Source organism: Ostrea edulis, chromosome 2 (genome assembly GCF_947568905.1).
Source record: "Ostrea edulis chromosome 2, xbOstEdul1.1, whole genome shotgun sequence".
NCBI classification, from domain to species: Eukaryota; Metazoa; Mollusca; class Bivalvia; order Ostreida; family Ostreidae; genus Ostrea; species Ostrea edulis.
In genome coordinates, this window is record NC_079165.1 from 26,359,284 (window position 1) to 26,383,256 (window position 23,973).

Genomic DNA, 23,973 nt, shown 5'->3' on the forward strand with positions numbered 1-23,973 from the left:
AATTTTTGTTGCATTTTCTCAATAACTACAAGTCATGTCCTGCACTTGGTACCAATGTTAACCCGAAAAGCTACAAAGACCGTGTATTCCTAAATATACACGAGGAATTTATTATCATTAATTTACCAAGAAGCACCATTCACGAAACAGAATTACTGGTTTTTATTTTTATATTGCAGAATTACATGTTAAAACTCTTAATCAATGTCCACCTATAAATTCACAATCTCATTATTTGATGTCCAAGTATGTACAACCTATTTGAAACCATCGTCACCGTCGTGCTCCAGGGAACAAGGTAGTGTGAGTTCTCAGACATCATTTAGATTCAACAGATTTACAAGTGAGCATGTATTTGTGTCAAAAGTAAAAGTTCAAATCGCATGCTTAGATATAATAATGGTGTGGTGGATGTCTGAAAAAACAAACTATATGGCTTTGTTTCTTCCTCGTCAGGTCACTAGCTGCTATTTTAGAGACTGAATTGAGAACATGAAAATCTTGCACAAAAAAGTAAATGAGCCCTTGATTCAAGTGTTGGAGCTAACAAGAGTATCGTCAAAATAATTTTTTATTAAAAATGACAAAAAACTTTAAAAATCATACAAGGTTTATTGACAAAACATTTAATGTAACATATATAAAAAAATCTTCTGAATAACCACCAGGGCTGTGACTAAATGATAACATGTCAAATGAAAATTCACAGGAATTCGGTACCTCCATCACCCCTGAACATGCACCAAAATTTCTGGCTTTCCAACCATTTTCTTCAAATGACCCTATCAATATTAATCAAAGGCAACCCTTGTTATACTGACTATAATACAACTAACTACAAGAAGCTATTGTTAAGGTAGGTTACAAGTGCTTACACAAATATCCATACACAGTATCCACATCAACAAATACAACCGCACTCGCCCAGCAGTCATTCTGACCAACAGGATTTGAAATCTAGCTTGCATCATTAGTATCTTGCTCCCTGTCAGACAGATCAGCTTTTCACTACTTACACATGCATATCTTGGTTTCTATGTGTTTTGTTTGATTTTTGTCTGTTACAACAGTTTTTTTGTGTATTCATCCATGACAGTTCACTGTGTAACAATCCATGAGAGTTCACTGTGTCTTATTCACGGCAGTGTGTGGGCCATTGGCTCATGTTCCACTCTGTTGAAGCCTGTCTGATGGTCTCTGTGGTTACTCCGCTCATACTTTGTGGTTATTCTGCTTCCGTTTTGATCCGTTTCGCCGATGGTTCTACAGATGTTTCCTTTTTACCCTTGGACAGCCACTTCATCATCAGGTTACTGCTAGGCGTTGTTTTGGGCTTTCTGAAATGTCAAGAATAACCCTAAGATACAGCAGGCTATAAAATACTCTCATCATCAATGATAATTAGATGAATTATACAAACAATAACATCTCTTCCTACCACACCACACCTAATAACTCACCACATCACCCATCAACCACACCTACTACCACACCACACATCAACCATACCTACTACCACACCACACATCAACCATACCTACTACCACACATCAACCACATCTAATGTCTATCACATCTCACCAACCACACCACACATCAACCACACCACACATCAACCACATATAATGTCTATCACACCACCCATCAACCACAGCTACTATCACACAACACATCAACCACACCTACTACCACACAACACATCAACCACACCTAATGTCCATCACACCTCACATCAACCACACCTACTACCACACTACACATCAACCACACCTACTACCACACAACACATCAACCACACCTAATGTCTATCACACCACACATCAACCACACCTAATGTCTATCACACCTCACATCAACCACACCTACTACCACACCACACATCAACCACACCTACTACCACACCACACATCAACCACACCTACTACCACACCACACATCAACCACACCTACTACCACACAACACATCAACCACACCTACAACCACACCACACCACACATCAACCACACCACACCTAATGTCTACCACACCATACATCAACCACACCAAATGCCTATCACATCATACATCAACCACACCTACTACCACATCATACATCAACCACACCTACTACCACACCACACATCAACCACACCAAATGTCTATCACACCACACATCAACCAAACCTACAACCACACCACACATCAACCACACCTAATGTCTATCACACCTCACATCAACCACACCTACTACCACACCACACCACACATCAACCACACCTACTACCACATCATACATCAACCACACCTGCTACCACACCACACATCAACCACACCAAATGTCTATCACACCATACATCAACCACACCTACTACCACACCACACATCAACCACACCTAATGTCTACCACACCACACATCAACCAAACCTACTACCACACCACACCTAATGTCTACCACACCATACATCAACCACACTCACACCAAAAACCACACCTCATATCAACCATACCACACCACACATCAACCACACCCACTACCACACCACACATCAACCATACCAAAAACCACACCACACATCAACCATACCAAAAACCACACCTCACATCAACCACACCATACCTACTACCACATCACACCAACTACCACACCATGCATCAACCACAGCTACTACCACACCTCATCTACTGCCACACCACACATCAACCACACCTAATGCTGTTTATGTAAGGTCTATGGGAGTTTATAAGTTTGGACTCTTTTCTACCTATGTGAGGTCTATGGGCTTTGTACAGTTTAAAGTGGATACGTTTTGAATCTTGACTACTTACGTGAGGTCTACATACTAAACACTTACTTGAAGAATCTTGACTACTTACGTGGGGTCTATGGGCTTCGTACAGTCTGGAGTTTTATTTCTGGAATTGTTCACAACATCGGACACTGGGTGCATCTGAATTTCCTCTGTGGCTCGAATATGTTTAATGGCCTTCATATAGTAGAAAAGGAAAAATCAATTACAAAAATTAAAACCACCATAACATTTTTCTTCCGATGAAAAATGATGGCCATAGTAAAGTAATACTATACACAAAGAATCATTTTTATTCCAATCACAATGCCTGCACTCCATTTCACAAACACAAGACTACCACAAGCAGTACAAACAAGAGGTACTGTGAGCAATGCTCACTAAGAATACCCCCCGCTTACCCCAATCTCCCAAAGGGTGTTGGTAATAGGTATAAACTACCTCTTTTCTGAGTGTAAAAAACAAATGGCATGACAAACCGAACCATATTGCTACTTCGATGTCCAGTGCGCTTGACCTTTGACCTTTTGACTCCAAAATCGATAGGGAACATTTTCATTGCATGGGTAGTCCATATGTATGATATGGTGACTGTAGGTGGAAAGGATAACGTTTTAGAGCCCGGAAACCATATTGCTACTTCGATGTCCAGTGTGCGTGACCTTTGACCTTTTGACCCCAAAATCAATAGGGAACATCTTCATCCCATGGGTAGTCCAAATGTATGATATGGTGACTGTAGGTGGAAAGGATAACGCTTTAGAGCCCGGAAACCATATTGCTACTTTGATGTCCAGTGCACGTGACCTTTGGACCCCAAAATCGATAGGGAACATCTTCATCCCATGGGTAGTCCATATGTATGATATGGTGACGGTAGGTGGAAAGGATAACGCTTTAGAGCCCGGAAACCATATTGCTACTTCGATGTCCAGTGCGCTTGACCTTTGACCTTTTGACCCCAAAATCGATAGGGAACATCTTCATCCCATGGGTAGTCCATATATATGATATGGTGACGGTAGGTGGAAAGGATAATAATTTAGAGTCCGGAAACCATTGCGTCTACAGACGGACGGACGGACAGACAGACGGACAACCCGATTCCAGTATACCCCCCCCCCCCCACAACTTGTTGCGGGGGGTATAACTATGTCCATCATTACATATCTAGTAGTGAAGGTTCTTGTGATATAAGTTTTATTTCCAAATCTACAGCACTAGTTACTGTAAGTGTGCTTTATTTTCACGTTTTGTTCATTACACGTATCTCATTTGCAAACTACATGTAGATTTCGCGATGTCAGTATCCTTAATTAATAAATTGCTTAACTATGGGAATAGTACCTGTGGGGGCAATTTACACGAAGATCTTGTAATCGCGTATTTTGCATCAATAACTCCATGAGTAAATTTCCACATTTACAGTACTAGTTTCCCGACCTTTCGTGAATAATTACATGATGCTGTATTACAAGTGGTTCATCCTGACTTCAAAAATTCAGAAATACCATTTGTATAAAGTACAACAGGCCAATGGGCCATATCGCTCACCCGAGTCACCATGGCCCTGCTGTTATTCAACTGATGTGATTTTTCAATCTTTATTCCCATGATAAATTTGGACCCCATATTGTGGCTCCAAGCTAGCCACGAAGGGCAACAACATAACCAAACTTTAATTCACACAACACCGGGAAACCTCAATATCAATATGACTAACATGACCTTGCCGTTTTTTGGAGAAGACTTTTTCAAAGATTTTCTTCTTGTATAAAGGTAAACTTCAGTATCTCGAACACCAATATGTCAAATACCAAGGATGTCTAAAGGTGAGTTGACAGCTTCTGCCAGTTTTACTATATTCATGAAAATATATTAAAAAAAACACCCACCAGCATCAAATATTTATGATTTAAAAAAAAAACAACCCAGTATCTTGAACATGGAAATCTCAAATACCTGGCTTATCTCGATGTAGATTTACAGTCCCAAGTGCTTAAAACACACATAATATCTAGATGTCCAAGAAGTGTACAGGAAAAGATATAATAATTTATTACCTTTTCTAGTGGAACGTTTTCATAATCCAACCATTCCTGAATTTCTTTGTCATTCAGAAGTAAAGCCTTTAAATTGAAAATAAAGACTGTTTTTATATGCAGTAGTTAAATATATGTATAGGGAGGGTAATAAAACCTCACATAACAAAAGTTCTTCTCACAGATCTCCCGTATCAAAAATTAAATCCAGTGCAGAGCTTCCTGTCAGTGATGATGTTATCATAATTTATTTTGCCTCCAGTTACTACGCTCTGCTCACTGAAATAGAATTTTATCCTAAATTCTTGTCAGAACCAACTATCTGTACCAAAACATAACCGTTCACATAATGCTTTACTTACTGGTAATACCGAGTGAAGCTTGGGTGAGCCGAAGGCCCGTCCACAAGGCAAGGCTCTAAAGGTAACACGTATGTTAAACAGAAAAAAATTAGAAAATCAGCAAATGAATAGAGATAATCTCTACATATATTCACTTAAAATTTTGTGATCCATATGTTTTGTTTAGTTCATTAGTTGCTTCTACAGTTATTCTTGTTTTAATTTTGAATGACAAAAATACAAGACTGACATGCAATTTGTAATTCAAACACTTGGTTTGTTAAAAATGAATACTATAAATATTATTGTTATAGTTTTTAGCCAATCATTAAATAGAACAAGAGGCCCATGGGCCACATCGCTCACCTGAGTCACCTTGGCCCATATCTGAAGACTTTCCATATATATTTGCATGTAAAACCTTAGTCCCTATTATGGCCCAAACTACCCTTTGCAAACATGAATCTACACTGTGTCAGAAAGCTTTCATGTAAATGTCAACTTCTTCGGCCCAATGGTTCTTGAGAAGAAGATTTTTAAAGCTTTTTCCTATATTTGTATGTAAAACTTTGACCCCCCCCCCCACTTGTGGCCCCATCCTACCCCCCGGGGGCCATGATTTGAACAAACTTGAATCTGCACTATGTCAGAAAGTTTTCTTGTAAATATCAGCTTTTCTGACTCAGTGGTTATTGAGAAAAAGATTTTAACTATATATTTGTATGTAAAACTTCGATGCCCCTTGTGGTCCCATCCTACACCCGGGGGCCATGATTTGAACAAACTTGAATCTGCACTATGTCAGAAAGTTTTCATGTAAAATCAGCTTTTCTGGCTCAGTGGTTCTTGAGAAGAAGATTTTTAAAGATTTTTCCTATATATTTGTATGTAAAACTTTGATCCCCTATTGTGGCCCCATCCAACCCCCAGGGCCCATGATTTGAACAAACTTGAATCTGCATTATGTCAGGAAGCTTTTACGTAAATCTCAGCTTTTCTGGCTTAGTGGTTCTTGAGAAGAAGATTTTTAAAGATTTTTCCTATATATTTGTATGTAAAACTTTGATCCCCTATTGTGGCCCCATCCAACCCCCAGGGCCCATGATTTGAACAAACTTGAATCTGCATTATGTCAGGAAGCTTTCATGTAAATCTCAGCTTTTCTGGCTTAGTGGTTCTTGAGAAGATTTTTAAAGTTTTTCCCTATATATTTGTATGTAAAACTTTGATCCCCCCTTGTGGCCCCATCCTACCACCTGGGGCCATGATTTGAACAAACTTGAATCTACAATATGTCAGGAAGCTTTCAGGTAAATTTCAGCTCTTCTGGCCCAGTGGTTCTTGAGAAGAAGATTTTTAAATGACCCCACCCTATTTTTGCATTTTTGTGATTATCTCCCCTTTGAAAGGGACATGGCCCTTCATTTGAACAAACTTGTAAGCCCTTCACCCAAGGATGCTTTTAGCCATGTTTGGTTGAAATTGTCCCAGTGGTTCTGGAGAAGAAGTCGAAAATGTGAAAAGTTTAACAGACACACGGACAGACAGACAGACAGATGACAGACAAAAAGCGATCAGAAAAGCTCACTTGAGCTTTTAGCTCAGATGAGCTAAAAACAGTAATATGACTAAATAAATGAACGGGTTCACGAGTTTCTTTAAATAAAAATATACGATATATTTATGCTTACTTTTTTACCACTTTGAATTTGTTGGTTAAATCTTGTTTAGTTTTAACTGTGTTTAAAATTGCAAATGAGATGTATTGTTGTTTAAAATTGTTTGGTTTGAACGAGAGAAAAAAGTTGAGACTAAATATGACGTCACAATGCAAGGTTTACGTCGATTGGCGTTATATTCCCCACATTAAATGAATAGGCGGATCCTGTAGTTATCCTCATATATCCCACCTTTAATATTTAGATGTTAATAGGAATTTAGTGCAAGAGAAATTTCATAAATTATGTATATTTTTAAATGAATTATAATTAACCTTATTTAACGGAATTATAATTATGACTTGGGACACGCCAATGACGAATTCATGCTATGCTCGTTTGAACAGTCACACCGTATATACATATTGATACAAACCTCGAACAGTGGTGTAGTATATAGGAGAGAGGAGAAAATCTTTGACTGGACCGGGAATCGAACCTGGGACCCCTGCATTACTAGTCAGGTGATCTACAACCACTGAGCTACCCAGGCCAATGTACGCGGTCCATATAGCCCTAACAACAAGAGGAAACAGTAGCCGTGTTTTACTTACTGGCATTCTGTGGTGAACTTTTGTCATGGCAGGGGACGATTCTACTGTGATAACACTGTAAGAAAGCACTGGCTGTGAGCCCTGTAACGAAAGAAAAGAGTACACATGACCGACACGTCACATTCAAAGAGAGGCTTGAGACAGACAAAAGTAAGTTATCAAACAAGAGGCCCACAGGCTTATTGATCACCTGAACATTAGCTAACAGTAACACTAGCCCTAAGGGCTATGAAAACTATCCTAATTTTCCTGTTCTGCATATCTAAACTAAATTCTAATATTCAGCAGGAGTATAAAACAAAATGCGTTCTTCAACACAAATGCCCCAGAAAGTGCCCATACTAATGCTTTTCCTAAACTTTATACAGTATCAGCAAAATTAAGAAGACATCTTTCATATCATAAACACAATAACTATAATAATTTTGGCCCTATCCTGGAATCAAATCCTCTGCCCCTGGGATCATGAAATTTACAATTTTTTAAAGGACTACCTGCTCCTTCTAAATATCTATTTACTTTCAAATTTAGATATTATTGAAATGTTTTACACATATACAAAGTATGGCCTTACTCTGGAGTCAGAACCTCTACACAGGAGATAATGAAATTGACAATTATTGTAAAGGCGTTTCTACTCCACATGACTATACATCAGCTTTTCTTACTGATGAGATGTGAGGTGGAGATTTTAAGCAATTTTTGCCCTGCTCCTGAAGCCCAAGGAGTATTGGAGTCCTGAAATTAAAAATTTATGCACCCCCCCTCCCACGGTTACCCCGGTACAAAATAACTGAGAGGCATAACAAAGCTACAAAGTATTATAAATCTGAATTGTAAACATTATAAGGAAGAACTATTCGGTAAATTTGTAAATTTAGAAACTATTTAGACAGAACGAAATTTTGATACCTACAACATAATTACATTATGTTGATAATTATATTGAAGGATTTCAATGTTCATTGTATACCTACCACATATAATTTCTTTAATCCACGGTCGTAGGTTTTTTTTTTTTTTTTTTTTAAATTCTATTTGTTTTTTTACGCCATCAAAGCTAAAATTAGAAAACCAAAATATATACGGTTTTGAATTCATTATTTGATATCTATATGAATTTTCTCAGCCATTGATTCTAAAACTTATATTTTTTACCTAATGTTTAATATATAAATTATACAGGGAATTAACTACACGGTAAATGTAATATAATGTAGTGATATCATGTTTCAGTAGCTCTCTTATTCTAATGTCTATTATCTTGAATATGAAATGAAACCAAGTAATATTTTGTGTAGCGAGGAAGGGGTTATTTTGTATCAAGCTGTAAGTTCACCGCTCATTCAACAACTACAGTTATTTTCATAACGACCGCTTAAAAAATTCAACTGCACTAAACCATATCCTCATATGTTAGATATTTCTACACTTTGAGTGATAACTGATAGTCATTGGAACATATTTATTTGAATTGATATTTTGTTAACAAAAAATAAATAAACTATTTTTTAAAAAAAACAAACAAAACCTGGCTTCTTTTAAATTCGCAATTTTGAAACGCTTAAAAAATTTTGTGTTTAGTGTATAAAAAAATAAAAACTTCAAATAATCATCAAAACCAGCATAAATTTGCAATATCTACACATACGATTATTGGTACATGTACAGGTAAAAAAAAACCAAACGGTGACAGCTGAATCGTGCCCAGTTGAGCAGAATTTGGGGGGATGCAACACCTTTGCACCCTCTTAAAACTTAATCTTCTAAATGTCCCTGAGAATGTTTGCTGTCGAAACACAGGTGATACACAAAATCAGATATAAGGATGCGCACAAGTTCAGTAGTTGGTATATAAGTCGAATATAGGTGAAAAAATCGGAAGAAAAAGAACCATTATCAAAATATATGTAATAAACATTGTAATTTACTGATTTTTCCTTTCAAATCGGAACTTCCTATTTCTCTGTTAGTGTTAATTACAAATAATTGTTTCTAGACATGGAAATGTTTATGAACTCCAGATAAAGGAGCTTTAAGATTGACTGTCCTCGGTTTGCTCGGCAAACCACTGCCTACTTTCCAGACTACTTAGAATGAAATTGTGATAAACTTTCACCCTCTCTGGACAGACAAATAGCTCTTCTTCTGCCTTAAAATCGACAGCTTTATTTTCTCCTTCATATATACTGTGTTTCCTCGATTCCTAAAAATAGCTTCTTTAACAAAACGAATAAAGCTTTCGGAAAGTATCGTGCTTTTTCATTAGATTTAATATACAATCCCGATAGTTTCCGAAGCTACACGATAAACGATTTTCACGATAAATGGAAAACCTGATACATGCAAAACACGATAGACCTGATAAACGCAAAACACAATAGAAAACGGAAAACCTGATACACGATAGGATAGGATACACACACGATACGATAGGATACACGCACGATAGGAATGTCAAGAATAATGTTGCGGGTACTGTATACTGGGTTGAATAAGCAATACCTACACTGCTGGGTTTCCACACATCAAACACACCGGCCATTGTCAGCAGTATTTTGTTTGTTCCTCCATCTAACAATCAAAAACAACAATTAAGTCACAAGACAAAACTTGTTTACTGTAAAACTACTGTGGTTTCATCAATATTTGGGGTGTTAAATCTAATGAACTTGTGGAAATGTTAGTTTCGTTGATACATACAATGGAAAGTGACTGTTTTATGAGCAAATGTCATATTTCATCGATCGACAACATTTACATCAAAATTTTTCCCCCACTGTGAGATCATAAAATATGGATTTAGAGAAGTTGCTATCAAATTAATAACGTGACCATTATGGACATTGTTTTGAGTACCAACATATCACATGTAAGGAAATCGCTCAACTAATTTGCATAACAATGAAATTTATATTTTAAAGCTTTGGTGCCATTATTATAATATATGTAATATGTATTGACAAATACATCTTGCTTGTGACAAATAGCTATAATGACCCACATTTCCAGAAATTGTTGACCTCATTAAAATTTGTTAACATGCAGTTATCACTTTTAGAACTAACCTTCTCTTTCCTGAATCCCTCTTCCTGTGCAACCAGTAGTTTCTGATTTAACCTCCTGTTTCACACACACATTCTCATTGTTGAAATCTATTTCTGACTGATCCTCATCTCCAACTTCCTGTTTCAATTTCACTTTCTCTTCTTTTATGTCCATCTCATGTTTTACTACATTTTTATTTTCGACCTCCTCCTTCTTTACTTTAGGGAAATTACAGTTGTCTTCCCCTGATGCAGTTGTGCGTTTGTCAGGAAAGTAGATAAAGTAGGGCTGTTTCTTTGCTTGGTCCCTCTTCCACTCAAAAAACCTTGTAAGAATACCGGGATAAGGTTGTTCACATTACATTTCCTATATTTCACACCTCTATGATAATTATTCACAAAATCTCTAACAAATTTAGCAACTATCTCCAAGTAAAATACAATGTAGTATGTGGTCCACTTGTTATACAGTGGAGCTCATGTTGCATATTAACAATTTTGAAAGATGTAAAATCAAAATAAATGTTGTATTGACAGTGAAATAGATCAAATTCACATGACTGGTAAATATTTAAATAATTAGAAGCTGATCTTTCTACATACATGTGATAATTTTTGTAAGACTTAACCCTTGATAAAAATAAGAAAAATCTAATATTCTAAAAATATTTGTGGTAAATGACTTATTCTATTTCATATTTTCATTAAGAGAAAGTTTATGTAACTTTTTACAAGGAGACTTTTGTGACAATAAAATTTCTTTGAAAGATATTTTGATAAAACTTACTCTACCCATAGACTTCAATGTAAAATTCTATGTGATATAAATCAAGCAGTAATCAGAATTTTGAAAATCCCTATGGTAGATTATGTTTAAGTGATGAACCCTTCAAAATGATACCATGATTCCAAAAATCACACCATCTATTTACTGCATATGAAATATGATCGTCAAAAATTGAATACCTGAAAATTAATGGATATCAATTCAAAAGACCCATATATCACTTTAGAAAGCACATAGAAGCAATCTTGTTCTGCATGTCTTTCACATTTTTTAAGTCCTCATTGTGGTCTTGAATTAAACCATAAACTCACTATAGGTTAATTGGACAAGAGGCAGGTCCATTGGCCACATCGCTCACCTGAGTCACCTTGGGCCTAATGTTGTTCAGCTGTTGTGAATTTTAAAAGATTATTTCAAAGCTTATTCCCATGAAGTTTTTTTTAACTGTACACCCAACCTATCCCCAAAGGTTACAACATAACTGTGATACAAGGTTAAAGATCTAGAAATGTAAGGTCTTGTCATAGGAAATATATCTACAAAATATGAAAGCCCAACCTTAAACACTTCAGGAGATATTGCCTAGGTTATTTTTCCTTAAAAGTAGGTCAAAATCCAAGGTCAAGGTTGCAAGGTGTTAGGTCAAAAACTTCAGTACTAAAAGAAAAGTATTTTCACAAGGAACACATACATGAAATACATTCAAAGTTATGAGCAAAGGTAAACTCGATTAAAGTTTTAAAATTTGGGTCAAATTTCAATGCCAAGGTCACAAGGTCAAACATCTTGGTATCAAATGAATTTTCTCGCCATAAGGTCAAACTCCAAAGTCAAGGTCACAAGATTAAAAAATTTGATACCAAAAGAAAAGGTTTGTCACAGCACTTGCTACATTCAAAAGTTATGAGCAAGGTTAAACTTTACTCCACACAACTTTAGTATATTTGCATTTTTATTTGATTTAGTGTTGTCCTGCTACCCTTGAAAAGAATTTTTGTTTTAATTACTTTCCTGTATATTCCAATGTAAAACTCTGGCCCCAGTCTACCCTGGCGGCCATGATTTTAACAATTTTGAATCTATACCTATGAAGGAAGTTTTCAAGTAGTTTTGTATTTTCTGGTCCAGTGGTACTTGAGAAGAAGATTTTCAAAAGATGCCATTACATTTTTTCACTACACCTTTCTCCCTTATGAAAAGGGTGCAATTCTTTATTTGAAAAAAAAATTGGAATCCCCTTTACCCAAGAATGCAGTGGCAAATTAAGTTGAAATTGGTTTTGTGGTTCTGGAGATGTCAAAAATTGCACAAAGTTTACAGACGGATGGACAGAAAAGCTCACCTGAACTTATCTAGAGCTCAGACGAGCAAACACCAACAAAAACTTTCTGAGACGTACCCGTCTGCTAACACCACACAGCGACGCCCCTTCTGTAACGGCGTCTTGTATGTCGGTCTCTCCATCATGCTCTCTGATCGGCAATTGTTGGTCTCGTAGCTGACCTTTTTCGGGGACCCCTTGTGCCAGGAAGGAACAAGCCCCCACTGCATGGGCTGAATAACGCGCTCTGATGAAATACTCTGCTCTTCAAATCCAAACCTATGTCCACCGGAGATGATTACAGGGCTGTAAAATAACCTTCATTTGAAAATTGTGTCAGGTCCATGTTTTCAGTTTAACAACAGTTACATATATATGTACAATTTACCAGCTAACATATTATTTACAATGCTTCATGTGTGCACAGGATACGCACTACAAATATTTCAATGGTTTTTGCTGTAATTTGGTTGAAAGTAAAATTTTTCTGTTTCTATTAACATGATTAATAGGGTTGTGATTCATCATTTTTACATTTATTTGGACAGATCTTCATAGTAATGATTCTCTGACAGTTCAATCTAAAGCATTTAGCAATATCTAACAACTAATGTTTTTAATAAAACTTATAAGATGATTTTGAAAGCAATTTTTTAAAACTAATTTTGTCACCAGACAGATTTTCATTATAAGACTAAATATTTAAAATGAAAAAAGTTTATCTCATGCACATTGTGTGCCCTAGACCTTATCAGTAAATTTACAAAACATATTCTGTTTCAACACGATAAACTGTTTATCATTACTGGACTATAATCAGACCTAAGTCATTAAAACGGGTAGTGACAGTTCCATCACCAAACTTTCGGCATTAGGTGTGAATGTCACGGGTCCTACGAGATGACCTTAAAAACGGATGTCCCATGTCAGTAGGTGTGGCACGCTAAAGAACCCTCACTGCTCAATGGCCTTAGGCACAGAATAGGCCTAAATTTGAAGCCCTTCACCGGTATTGGTGATGTCTCCATATGAGTGAAAAAACTCTCAAGACAAGATACATACCTAATTACATCTTTATTTCTTTATTTTGTGTCTCTTGAATATCAGACAACAAAGAGAAGTATATCAAGATTTAGAAATCCACTATCCCCGACCAAGGAATCATGAATTTCATAGTTCTAGTGCTGATCTTCTACTCACAATAACTTTGCACTTCAATGTGTGTTGTGTGTGATCAATATTTAGGTGTAGGCCTAGTGAAGACTGTAATGGATTGACATGCAACATATATTCAGTACATGGTCCATAAAGCCCTACCCCCAGTCTGTACCACTGACCCAGATTTCACGAGTCTTCTTACTCATCATAACTCTGCACACAGTTTGTCTTCTACAGATATCGTGTAACTTTTACTAGTATGTTATCAGTTTAATCCCGCAATAAAGCCCAAAATACCCCCCCCCCCCCAATATTTATCTTTGTTTATGGATTAAAAACTGATCATTCCAATAGAGAACAATAAACAAAGGAGTAGTGTTTGTGTGTGCAATTCTATAAATCAGTTACCTCTGTAATTCTAATCAAATAAAACTTAACCCTATGAAGCACCGGGTGTAAAACATGACCCCGCCCTTACATGTGAGCACTGGGTGTAAACATGGCCCCGCCCTTACATGTGAGCACTGAGTGTAAAACATGGCCCTGCCCTTACATGTGAGCACTGAGTGTAAAACATGACCCCGCCCTTACATGTGAGCACTGGGTGTAAAACATGACCCCGCCCTTACATGTGAGCACAGGGTGTAAACATGGCCCCGCCCTTACATGTGAGCACTGGGTGTAAAACATGACCCCGCCCTTACATGTGAGCACTGGGTGTAAACATGGCCCCGCCCTTACATGTGAGCACTGAGTGTAAAACATGACCCCGCCCTTACATGTGAGCACTGAGTGTAAAACATGACCCCGCCCTTACATGTGAGCACTGGGTGTAAAACATGACCCCGCCCTTACATGTGAGCACTGGGTGTAAACATGGCCCCGCCCTTACATGTGAGCACTGAGTGTAAAACATGACCCCGCCCTTACATGTGAGCACTGAGTGTAAAACATGACCCCGCCCTTACATGTGAGCACTGGGTGTAAAACATGACCCCGCCCTTACATGTGAGCACTGGGTGTAAACATGGCCCCGCCCTTACATGTGAGCACTGAGTGTAAAACATGACCCCGCCCTTACATGTGAGCACTGGGTGTAAACATGGCCCCGCCCTTACATGTGAGCACTGGGTGTAAAACATGACCCCGCCCTTACATGTGAGCACTGGGTGTAAACATGGCCCCGCCCTTACATGTGAGCACTGAGTGTAAAACATGGCCCTGCACTTACATGTGAGCACTGAGTGTAAAACATGACCCCGCCCTTACATGTGAGCACTGGGTGTAAAACATGACCCCGCCCTTACATGTGAGCACTGAGTGTAAAACATGGCCCTGCCCTTACATGTGAGCACTGAGTGTAAAACATGACCCCGCCCTTACATGTGAGCACTGAGTGTAAAACATGACCCCGCCCTTACATGTGAGCACTGGGTGTAAACATGGCCCAGACTTACGTGTGAGCACCAGGAGCAATGTTGTGACTAGGGTAGTATTTCTGGTCTCCAGGTGGGTCCCGCCATTTTGGTTCCCGTTTTTCTCCACCACCATCTCTGTAGGTACAGGATTGACAGATATCATCCGGGGCCAAAGTGCTAAAAATACGACAACAATTTAGATCATAATGGAGTGATGTTTAAAAAGTCAAATGTTTTACTTCTTTGTTTCTCGTTTTTATCTAAGTTAAAGATGATGGTTCCTGTACTTAACAGTTATGTAATGTTCACAATTCAAGGAAGATCCTCATTTCAAAGTTACAGGAAAACATTCTGTGATTTCAGGGTGTTCAGAAATGTTAAATTTAACTGTCCTACAAAAATAAATGTGAAAATGAATGCAAACTATACAAATAGGTGCCATTGGTTTTGAAAGAAAAGTTCCCACTCGTTTTTGAGGTTGAGTAAAAATGATGTTACATTGAACTAGTAATGCAACATACAATACATAATATGTTAAAACTTCATGTATTATTCATTTGAAGGTACTTGGTCTCTGTGGCTTCTATAATTGTTTTCAATCAAACTAAAGGCCCACCTGTAAATACTGGAATTGCATCATGTAGTTCACAACTACAATAGGACCTCAAAGGTGGGACTAATATCCCCGACTTCCTTGTCACACCGATTTGTGTCCGAGTGATATGAGGGCCCCGAGTGTTGTAAAATATCAGTATGGACCATAAGGGTTTTTTCATACTCCAGCATGCTAGAGGTTCACAGCGAGATACTTTTGACTTTGCGCCGGCGTTAACTGAGGCTCTAACTTGTTGGAGTAAGTTTTTTCCCTCTCTTTCTTTACCATTTCTAAAGTTCTGTCCTTTTGCAACTTCAAAATGGAACACCTATAGATGCGTTATTGCAGTGTATCTCGTGAAGTGTATCTTGTAAAGTGTATTTCGTGAATTTGTGGATGTGATAGAATCCTCTCTACAGCGTAGGATTGTACGGTCAATCATTGATAAAAATTAGAATCCAGTCTCTCATTGCTGATGTCAAAATTGAATTCTAAGAATCAAATTTAATTTTCATCATTAAAATGTTTAAAAAGTTTGTCTATTAAGGATAAATTAAAATATGTACAATAATATTCTAAAATTGAAAATTTACATAATTTAGTGAAACGTAGGAAGTAACCTGAAAGAAATTAAGACTTGATCCTAAGATCAGAAGCCTCACAGACTCGATCCTAATATCAGAAGCCTCACAGATTCAATCCTAAGATCAGAAGCCTCAAAGACTCGATCCTAATATCAGAAGCCTCACAGACTCGATCCTAAGATCAGAAGCCTCACGTGTTCAACCAAAGAAGTAGGGACAGTTTCTACAATCATCTGGCCCAGAAAATAGATGATTTCAGTAGGAGTCCAAAATTCTGGCATTCAAATAAGGAATATATAAGCAAATTCAAACTACGTTTAATTTGATCCAAAATTGCTTTTGTGTTGTATGACAGGAGCGTGAAGTTGGCATAAAATTGTCAAAAATGCAAAAATCAATGAAAATTTTCATAAATTCAGGGTGTTTTCCTTTCAGAAAATATACAGCCCACGCGTCGAGCAAATTTATATTCCAACACATTTTTCCTCTTCTCTTAATACACAATATATATTAATTTCATTTTGCTCGACGGATGGGCACACCTTTTCCTAAGCAATAATCTGGATGAAAGTTAACAGTTATCAAGCTCTTTTTGAAAAAAGGCGGGAAAAACACTTATTCATGACGTAATAATGCTATAAAATAAGAAATAACTTTTATTTAAGTTGAGATACTATACTTGGCATATATTTAACTTATTCAAAACATAGATCAAGCTTGATTCAAGACTCATTTAAATCAGAGAATTTTTGGGGGCCTTTTTATGTACACAATCGTATCTTGTTCTTTCACGACTAGGCAATAAGATTTAAAATAGCAAGGAGTATACATGTATTGCCAATATTTTTTTTTCCATTAGTGCTTTGAAAGACACAGTTGTCCCTCCAAAAAAGATCAGCAAATCAAGAACTTCCCATTTGTTGTTTCAGAGTTATTCCCCTTGATGAAGTGGAACATCTCTGTTTAGTGGTCAGTGACAACATTTTCTAATAATATAGTCTAGTAAGAGTATGGCTATTTTGAGCACTACCAAAAACAAAAGTCACCTAATTTAAACTTGTCTGTGTTTAGTACTCCAACAACATTTCAAATGTCCATGCAGATGCTGGTCCTTTGAAAACAACAAAAGTGAAACCTGTTTAGATTAAAATAGGTCTATGCTTAGAAGGGGTGTGTATTGCTCAAGATTTTCCGATACGATACAATATTTTCTGATACGATATTCAATATATTGGATTTACAATGTAGTTAAGCATTTTCTGAAGTAAAAAATCAAAATAAAAAAATGAAGTGGTTTAGTATCTTTTATTTCATAACAAAACAATGACAATTTAAAAAGTCTGAGGAAACTCCAATGTCACAATGTAAAAGCGGGGAATCTCCGATGTGTCACAATGTAAAAGCGAGGATTGAAATCTGAGAAATCTCCGATGTGTCACAATGTAAAAGCGGGTATTAAAGTCTGAGGAATCTCCAATGTCACAATGTAAAAGCGGGTATTAAAAGTCTGAGGAATCGTGTTCCTGTTAGAAGCCATTTTTAAATGATGAACTTAGATTCCAACTATTAAAAGGGCTATTTTTAAACCGACATTATATCGTATCGTCGAAACACTGTATCGTATATCGCTGGACAGACGTATACCGGTACATTTCGATATATCGATTCACCCCTAATGCTTAGTGGTTCTTTAAACAAAATTCCAAATAATTTGCTCTGACAAGGCAAATTCAGAAATCAAATTGACAATTTCCACTTTATCAAAGGGGGCATAACTCCTGAATAAAGTTTTTATCGGCTTATAAATTTGAACCACATGTTCGTGGTCACTTAAAACATTTCCAAGTTTAGAACGATTTCTCAAATTTATATCATATATACCAATTATGATCACTGTTGACATCAGACTTGACCATCACTTCAGTTGGGAAACTTGATACATAAACATTTATGTATATCAATCTACCAACACTAATTCTACAGCCCCTGTAAAGTGGAAACACAACTTTTTTCTCTTTGGCCTAATGTGTACTTTTTTCAGCAGGATTAAAATTTTAGCACCTCTATTTGTGCTAGAATATGAATATCTCTATTTATACATTATCAAACAAAACAGTGCTTAATCATGATTACGTCAAAGAATGCAGAAGATCTGATTGTGCCCAATCTTAAAATACATTTGTAAACAAATTTAAAAATAAGTGTGGGTACACATTTCAGTTGTTGTGTCGAACAGTGGATGAGGAAACACCTGGTAGAGGTAGGTGAGTGGGCTGGTGCCGATAAAATCTACTCCAGCAAAACAGATTAGGAAGCCTTTTTTAAAACAGAGGAGGAAACAACGGACCATACACCATGATAATGCATGTGATTATGTTCAGTCCTTTCTAATACAAGATAAAACAAATTTTCAACTAGTTCCCCTTCCCCCAAAAATCCGTTAGATGTTCATGATAAAATATCCTTCTCCTTTTGGTTAAGGTACTATGTCTACAGGTCCAGTCCAAAGACTATTTCTACCTGCGTAGCTATTAATAGCCACCTAGGTATTTAAACCTACTTAAAGTAGCTACTTTTACCTGCATGAAGGTAAACTTCAAAATTAATACAGATTTGCAAGACATTCTACACTTTTTATCATGTGGCTTTGATCCTAAGCTCCTAGAAAATGGAACTGGGTGCTGTTATTGATGCAAATTTGAAAGGTTAGAAAGTAATCATTTTTGTCCAATATTTTTGTGGTATTCATCGTCAGTGTAAGTGAATCAAGAAATTTGGTACACATCATATTGCGCCGTTACTGCGTTTGGTCACAAAATGCAAGTAAAGGAAAAAGTAGGTAAAAATAGCTACCTGGAGTAGGTTTAAATAGCTACGTAGCTATAAGTAGCTATGTAGGTAGAAATAGTCTTTGGACTGTACCTGATCTATACAGCATGATGTACTGAGAATTCGAATTCAGCATTCATTTTACAATGTTCTACTTAAAACTCTTTTATGAAACACCAAAATTCAAATTTTACAAAAATGGTGATAATTATGCCCAGTGGAACCTAATCTAATCTTTTCATAATTCTCTCTCTCATTGACCCCCCCTCCCCTTATAAAAACATGTCTGCATCCCTACATGATCTTTGCTATGCATAACTGTATATGTATTATGATATATATACAGATTGTTTACAAAAATTAAAAAAAAAAAAAGATAAACAAAACAAATACATTTAAAATTTAGTTTACATTTTCCAGAAAAGATAAATAAAGCAGTTTTAGTTACTTTATCATTATCAAAATGTAATGGTCAATGGAAGACATTAATATAGCCAATTGATTTTTTCCAAACTGCAATCTTACATCCAGGAAATGCTCACATTACCACTGACAGATAGTGTGTCTACATGCATCGTGTACTTTTAAAACTTTGAATCCGTAATTTTTTCCTAACTAGCACATCTTTTCTTCAGTCTGTATACTCAGTCAGATTTAACGAGTATCTTCTCCAGTAATTTATATCTACTTCCTGCTATCTAAAGCATGCATCCCTTAAACACTTCCCTATCAAAATATCCCAGGGAGAAAAGATCTGCATATCATATTTGCCGTAATGGAAAACCAATGTTAGCTGTTGGGTACTGCCGCTTTGATGGGAGAGATTTATGTCCAATAATACAAATATATGTGCTCCAATTTCCAAACAGCTAACAGAAGCCAATTCTGCCAATATTTATTTTGTTGTGCAGTAAGACATGAAACAGCACACTGAGAGATCATGATTATCTCCCTTGGTTCTAGTGAATGTTTAATGGGATTCTCAGTATCTCAATATTACATCAATGTCTGGTCAACATGTTTCACTATCCCCTATTTCAGTCTATCAATTAATAATATTAGTACTAAGATTATATTACGCAAGAAATCATTAATCTATACAGCATATGTATTTCTTAGGAGTAAAATATGATGAGCTACAATTAGGAAGAATATGTTTGATAAACTATTTTCATCGTTGTAGGTCAGGCCATACATTTTGTATATCACCATTTCCCCAAATCTAGAGCTACAGCTTTATGGTCAGTATTTTTTCTCTCATGGACTTCCAAGATAATTTTCCTGCAAAATATAATTCTTGAGCTTTCCCATAATTGCAAACAAGAAAACGTTTTCATATTCAAGAAATGAAAATAAGCAATGTTGTAATAAAGGTTTTTATTGTTGGCAACAAAATGAATACCATGAAGGGAGATGTGAGGTACAACTGTCAATTAAACTTCATTATTAAAGTAAAAAGAGAGAGAGAAAATGTTCAAATTGGACTATGATATCGTCACAATATTTAATATACAATCAGAAAGATAGTATTTTTTGTCTTTTCGTAATTTTTCATCTGTCCTGTTTGCAGTGTTTTTCACACCACCTTATGCCTTATATAGATTTGGGAAAGATCAGCGACATATTTAGGATATTAGGGATTTTTTCGATGTTGAATTCTTCCATGAATAAAACATATCATAACTATTGATTATTTTGGTATCTATAGCTTTTTTTTCAACTCACATATTAATACTTCAAATCATGCGACATGGATTATGCATCATGAAATTGGCATTATACAGGATTTTGATGAACTTGCCCTGTGACTGTCTAATATTTTTTTCATCAAGACGCTATTAACACAATAGCAGGTTGTAATTGAGAAATTTGTTTTATAAAGTTGAAATAAAACTTTAATCATTTAAATCTCCTAGAAAATCTTTACACCATTTTGGAGATTTTTGCTAATAGCCTAAATTCAGTAGTAATTCTTATGTATGAAAAACACTGCAGTTACTTTAGAAAATTAGGAAATTGGGCTGGCAATCTGTATATGTTTTAATCTTTTATTATTTTTAAGATTCTAAACTTTGATAAATGAAACTTTTTGTACAAGGCTAAAATTTTTAACTTCCAATACCACAGGATTATCACACATCCTTTGCTGTTGATCCATCACAATTTTGGGCTTTTTGTGTGGTATCTACTTCCTTTATATATTTTTTTCAGGATCTTATGACTATCAAAATACAAACATGTCCCAATCATCACCCATGTTTCCATCACAGACACACACAACACCAATTATGAACTTCAATACAGCCGCACGACAAACCTTGACACTGTTTATTGTCAAAAACAGCCGCATGGTTGAGACAGAAAGCATCATACTTTCCCACTATATTTATGAGGGAAGCTGATAAATTATTTCTCAAGTCAAGCACTGCAGATTAAATAATAACAAATAATTTTTTTTGTCTCCTCAACAATCACTCTTTTTGTTGTCATAATATATTGAGGATGTCATTTTACAAGCTTAAAAGGGCCCCATTGAAAATAAGCCATGTGACTTTCATGGGTAATCCTTGGCATAGGCATATACATTATATCCACCATATTTTTAATATCAAATAGTTTAAAGAGTTTTCCTTTGTACCCTAGTATGTATTATACAAGATATCTTGATTTAAATGCATGTCTCTCTGTGATATTTTCTTGCATATATGCCTAGTAATCCTAAATAAATAATAATAAAATAGTCTCGTCAACAAATAAGAACATAGCATTTATCACATGCATTAAAACTCTATGTCAGACTCATGGGTAGACCAGCTAGTAAATCAAGCAGCAATTTCCAGCAATCACATTTGTAGTGTGTCCTTGGAACAACCAAAGTCTAATAGATGTCCTTGAAAACATTGCATCGCAATAGCTTTAGTGAGAGTGGAAGTTTGATTAACAGCTGCATATGAAATTAAAATTTGATTTTTTATGCTCCACGATATTGATATGTTGCTATAGAAGCAGTCTAAAAGAGCGGATCAAGGGATCTAATTTCATTTTTATTTTTAGAATGAAGGTATCCTATGATACCTTTCCACACCCCACCTCCCTGAAGTCTATAGCAAGTTCTGACTGCTGTTCTAAACTACAATGACATTCATAAACAGCATGCAGCTGACTCTATTCTAAATTATCTCCAATTAACATACTACATATACTAGTACTCCCCAATTTTCTAATAGAACATCCTGTGGGGATCCAAGTTAGAATAGGCCCACAGTACCCCTTGCTTATCATAAGAGGTGACTAATTGGAGCGGTCCTTTGAATGACACCAAAAAAGACGAGGTCCCGTACGTGTCACAGCAGGTGTGGCATGATAAAGATCCCTCCCTGCTCCAAGGTCATAAGCGCTGAGCATAGGCCAAAGTTTTGCAGCCCTTCACTGGCAATGGTGAAGTCTCCATATGAGTAAAAAATTCTTGAGAGGGACCTTAAATAATATACAATCAATCAATCTAATAAACAAGAGACCGACATGGCCTTATAGGTCATCTGAGCATTAGTTTAAAGTATTATTGGGTTATGAATTAGGGCTATAAAATTGATAATAATGTTGTGGAGAAATAAGTAAACTTTTGCCCCACCCCTTAGGCCCCAGGGGTGCAAGAGTCCTGAAATTTACAATTTTGTCCCAAAGATGCTTCAATACCAAATTTGAAAAGAATTGGAAAGGTATTTATCAAGAAGAAGTTACAAATGTTCAATTATTAACGCACAACAGACGCTGACCAATTGTTATAGGTCACCTGAGTTTGCTCGTGATTTAATTCATGGTATACTGATATTCGACACTAAACAAAATGTTTATGTATAGAGTTTAACGAACTTGTTTTGCAATTACCAATTGTTTTAACCATAATCTTTGGTGGTTCTACTCAATGCCACATTTTGTATTTAAACAAATGATAAAGAGCATATCAAATGTGTTTATGTATGCTATGCATGTCTGTCTCTTGTATATGTCTTAAATCATAACTGTTCTTTGTATATTCGCCCCTTGTAGGTCCATAATTGGTCAATACATCATATAGTTGAAAATTAAACTTGATATTCACTAGTTTCATAACACATGAAATATATTCTTAGAGTCAGTAAATACGGTCAGCACATATTTCAAAAGAAACACACACAAAAATTGATTTAGTTTTGGCATGTTCTATCTTTTTACCAAAATTGGTTGTCTGTCAGAATAGGTAAAATATTTGCAAGTTACTGTTAAAGATCAGCGTTAACCTGAAAAGTTTCGGCCCATGCTACACCTTTAGATATTCAACAGTCTCAATAATGTCAAACCATCACTATGAGTATTATCCCTGATCATCCAATGGAATGATCTTTCTATAAATTCCATAAATGTGTAGGGGTTGGGATATTTTAAACTTATTCATTGACATCCCATGACGTACTATACGTATAATTCTTTAAAATGACAAAATACCATGCAGTCCGCCCGCACATGTTTTCAGCTTCGAACGATTACTCATCAAAGTCAGTGAATCACCATTAAATCCAATGGTGTATGAAATTTTCCCGCCAGTACCACTTCACATAGACTGACCAAGACCGTCCGGCTTAAAACTTATGATCTGAAACGCGTCTTTTCAATTTCTTGATATCAAGTAAAAATAGTAATATTAATGAGTTAGAATTTGAGAGAAAAAACCCTGTAAATTCTTGACATAAGCTTCCATTTGTTTGTTGACTCGGCCCACGTGTGTACAACCAAATACCAAAGCGTATCTGT

At 36.2% G+C, this 23,973-nt stretch overlaps 1 protein-coding gene across 2 annotated transcripts; it reads right to left on the minus strand.

Annotated features, from left to right (window-relative positions):
* Positions 1-592: 592 nt before the first annotated feature.
* LOC125677868 (abasic site processing protein HMCES-like) lies at positions 593-23,968 on the minus strand. Of its 2 annotated transcripts, none has more exons than XM_048915979.2 (9): positions 23,668-23,968; positions 15,214-15,351; positions 12,677-12,904; positions 10,512-10,816; positions 9,953-10,017; positions 7,444-7,524; positions 4,852-4,917; positions 2,856-2,965; positions 593-1,337 (listed from the first exon to the last, which is right to left on the minus strand). In XM_048915979.2, the coding sequence occupies exons 1-9, from the start codon at positions 23,685-23,687 to the stop codon at positions 1,226-1,228; spliced, it is 1,125 nt and encodes a 374-aa protein (XP_048771936.2). In that variant the 5' UTR covers positions 23,688-23,968; the 3' UTR covers positions 593-1,225. The 2 variants fall into 2 exon arrangements, 1 of the variants encoding a protein (XP_048771936.2); XR_007371302.2 differs by lacking the exons at positions 593-1,337; positions 2,856-2,965 and adding exons at positions 5,013-5,109; positions 5,193-5,247 and having other exon boundaries at positions 4,868-4,917.
* Positions 23,969-23,973: the final 5 nt, after the last annotated feature.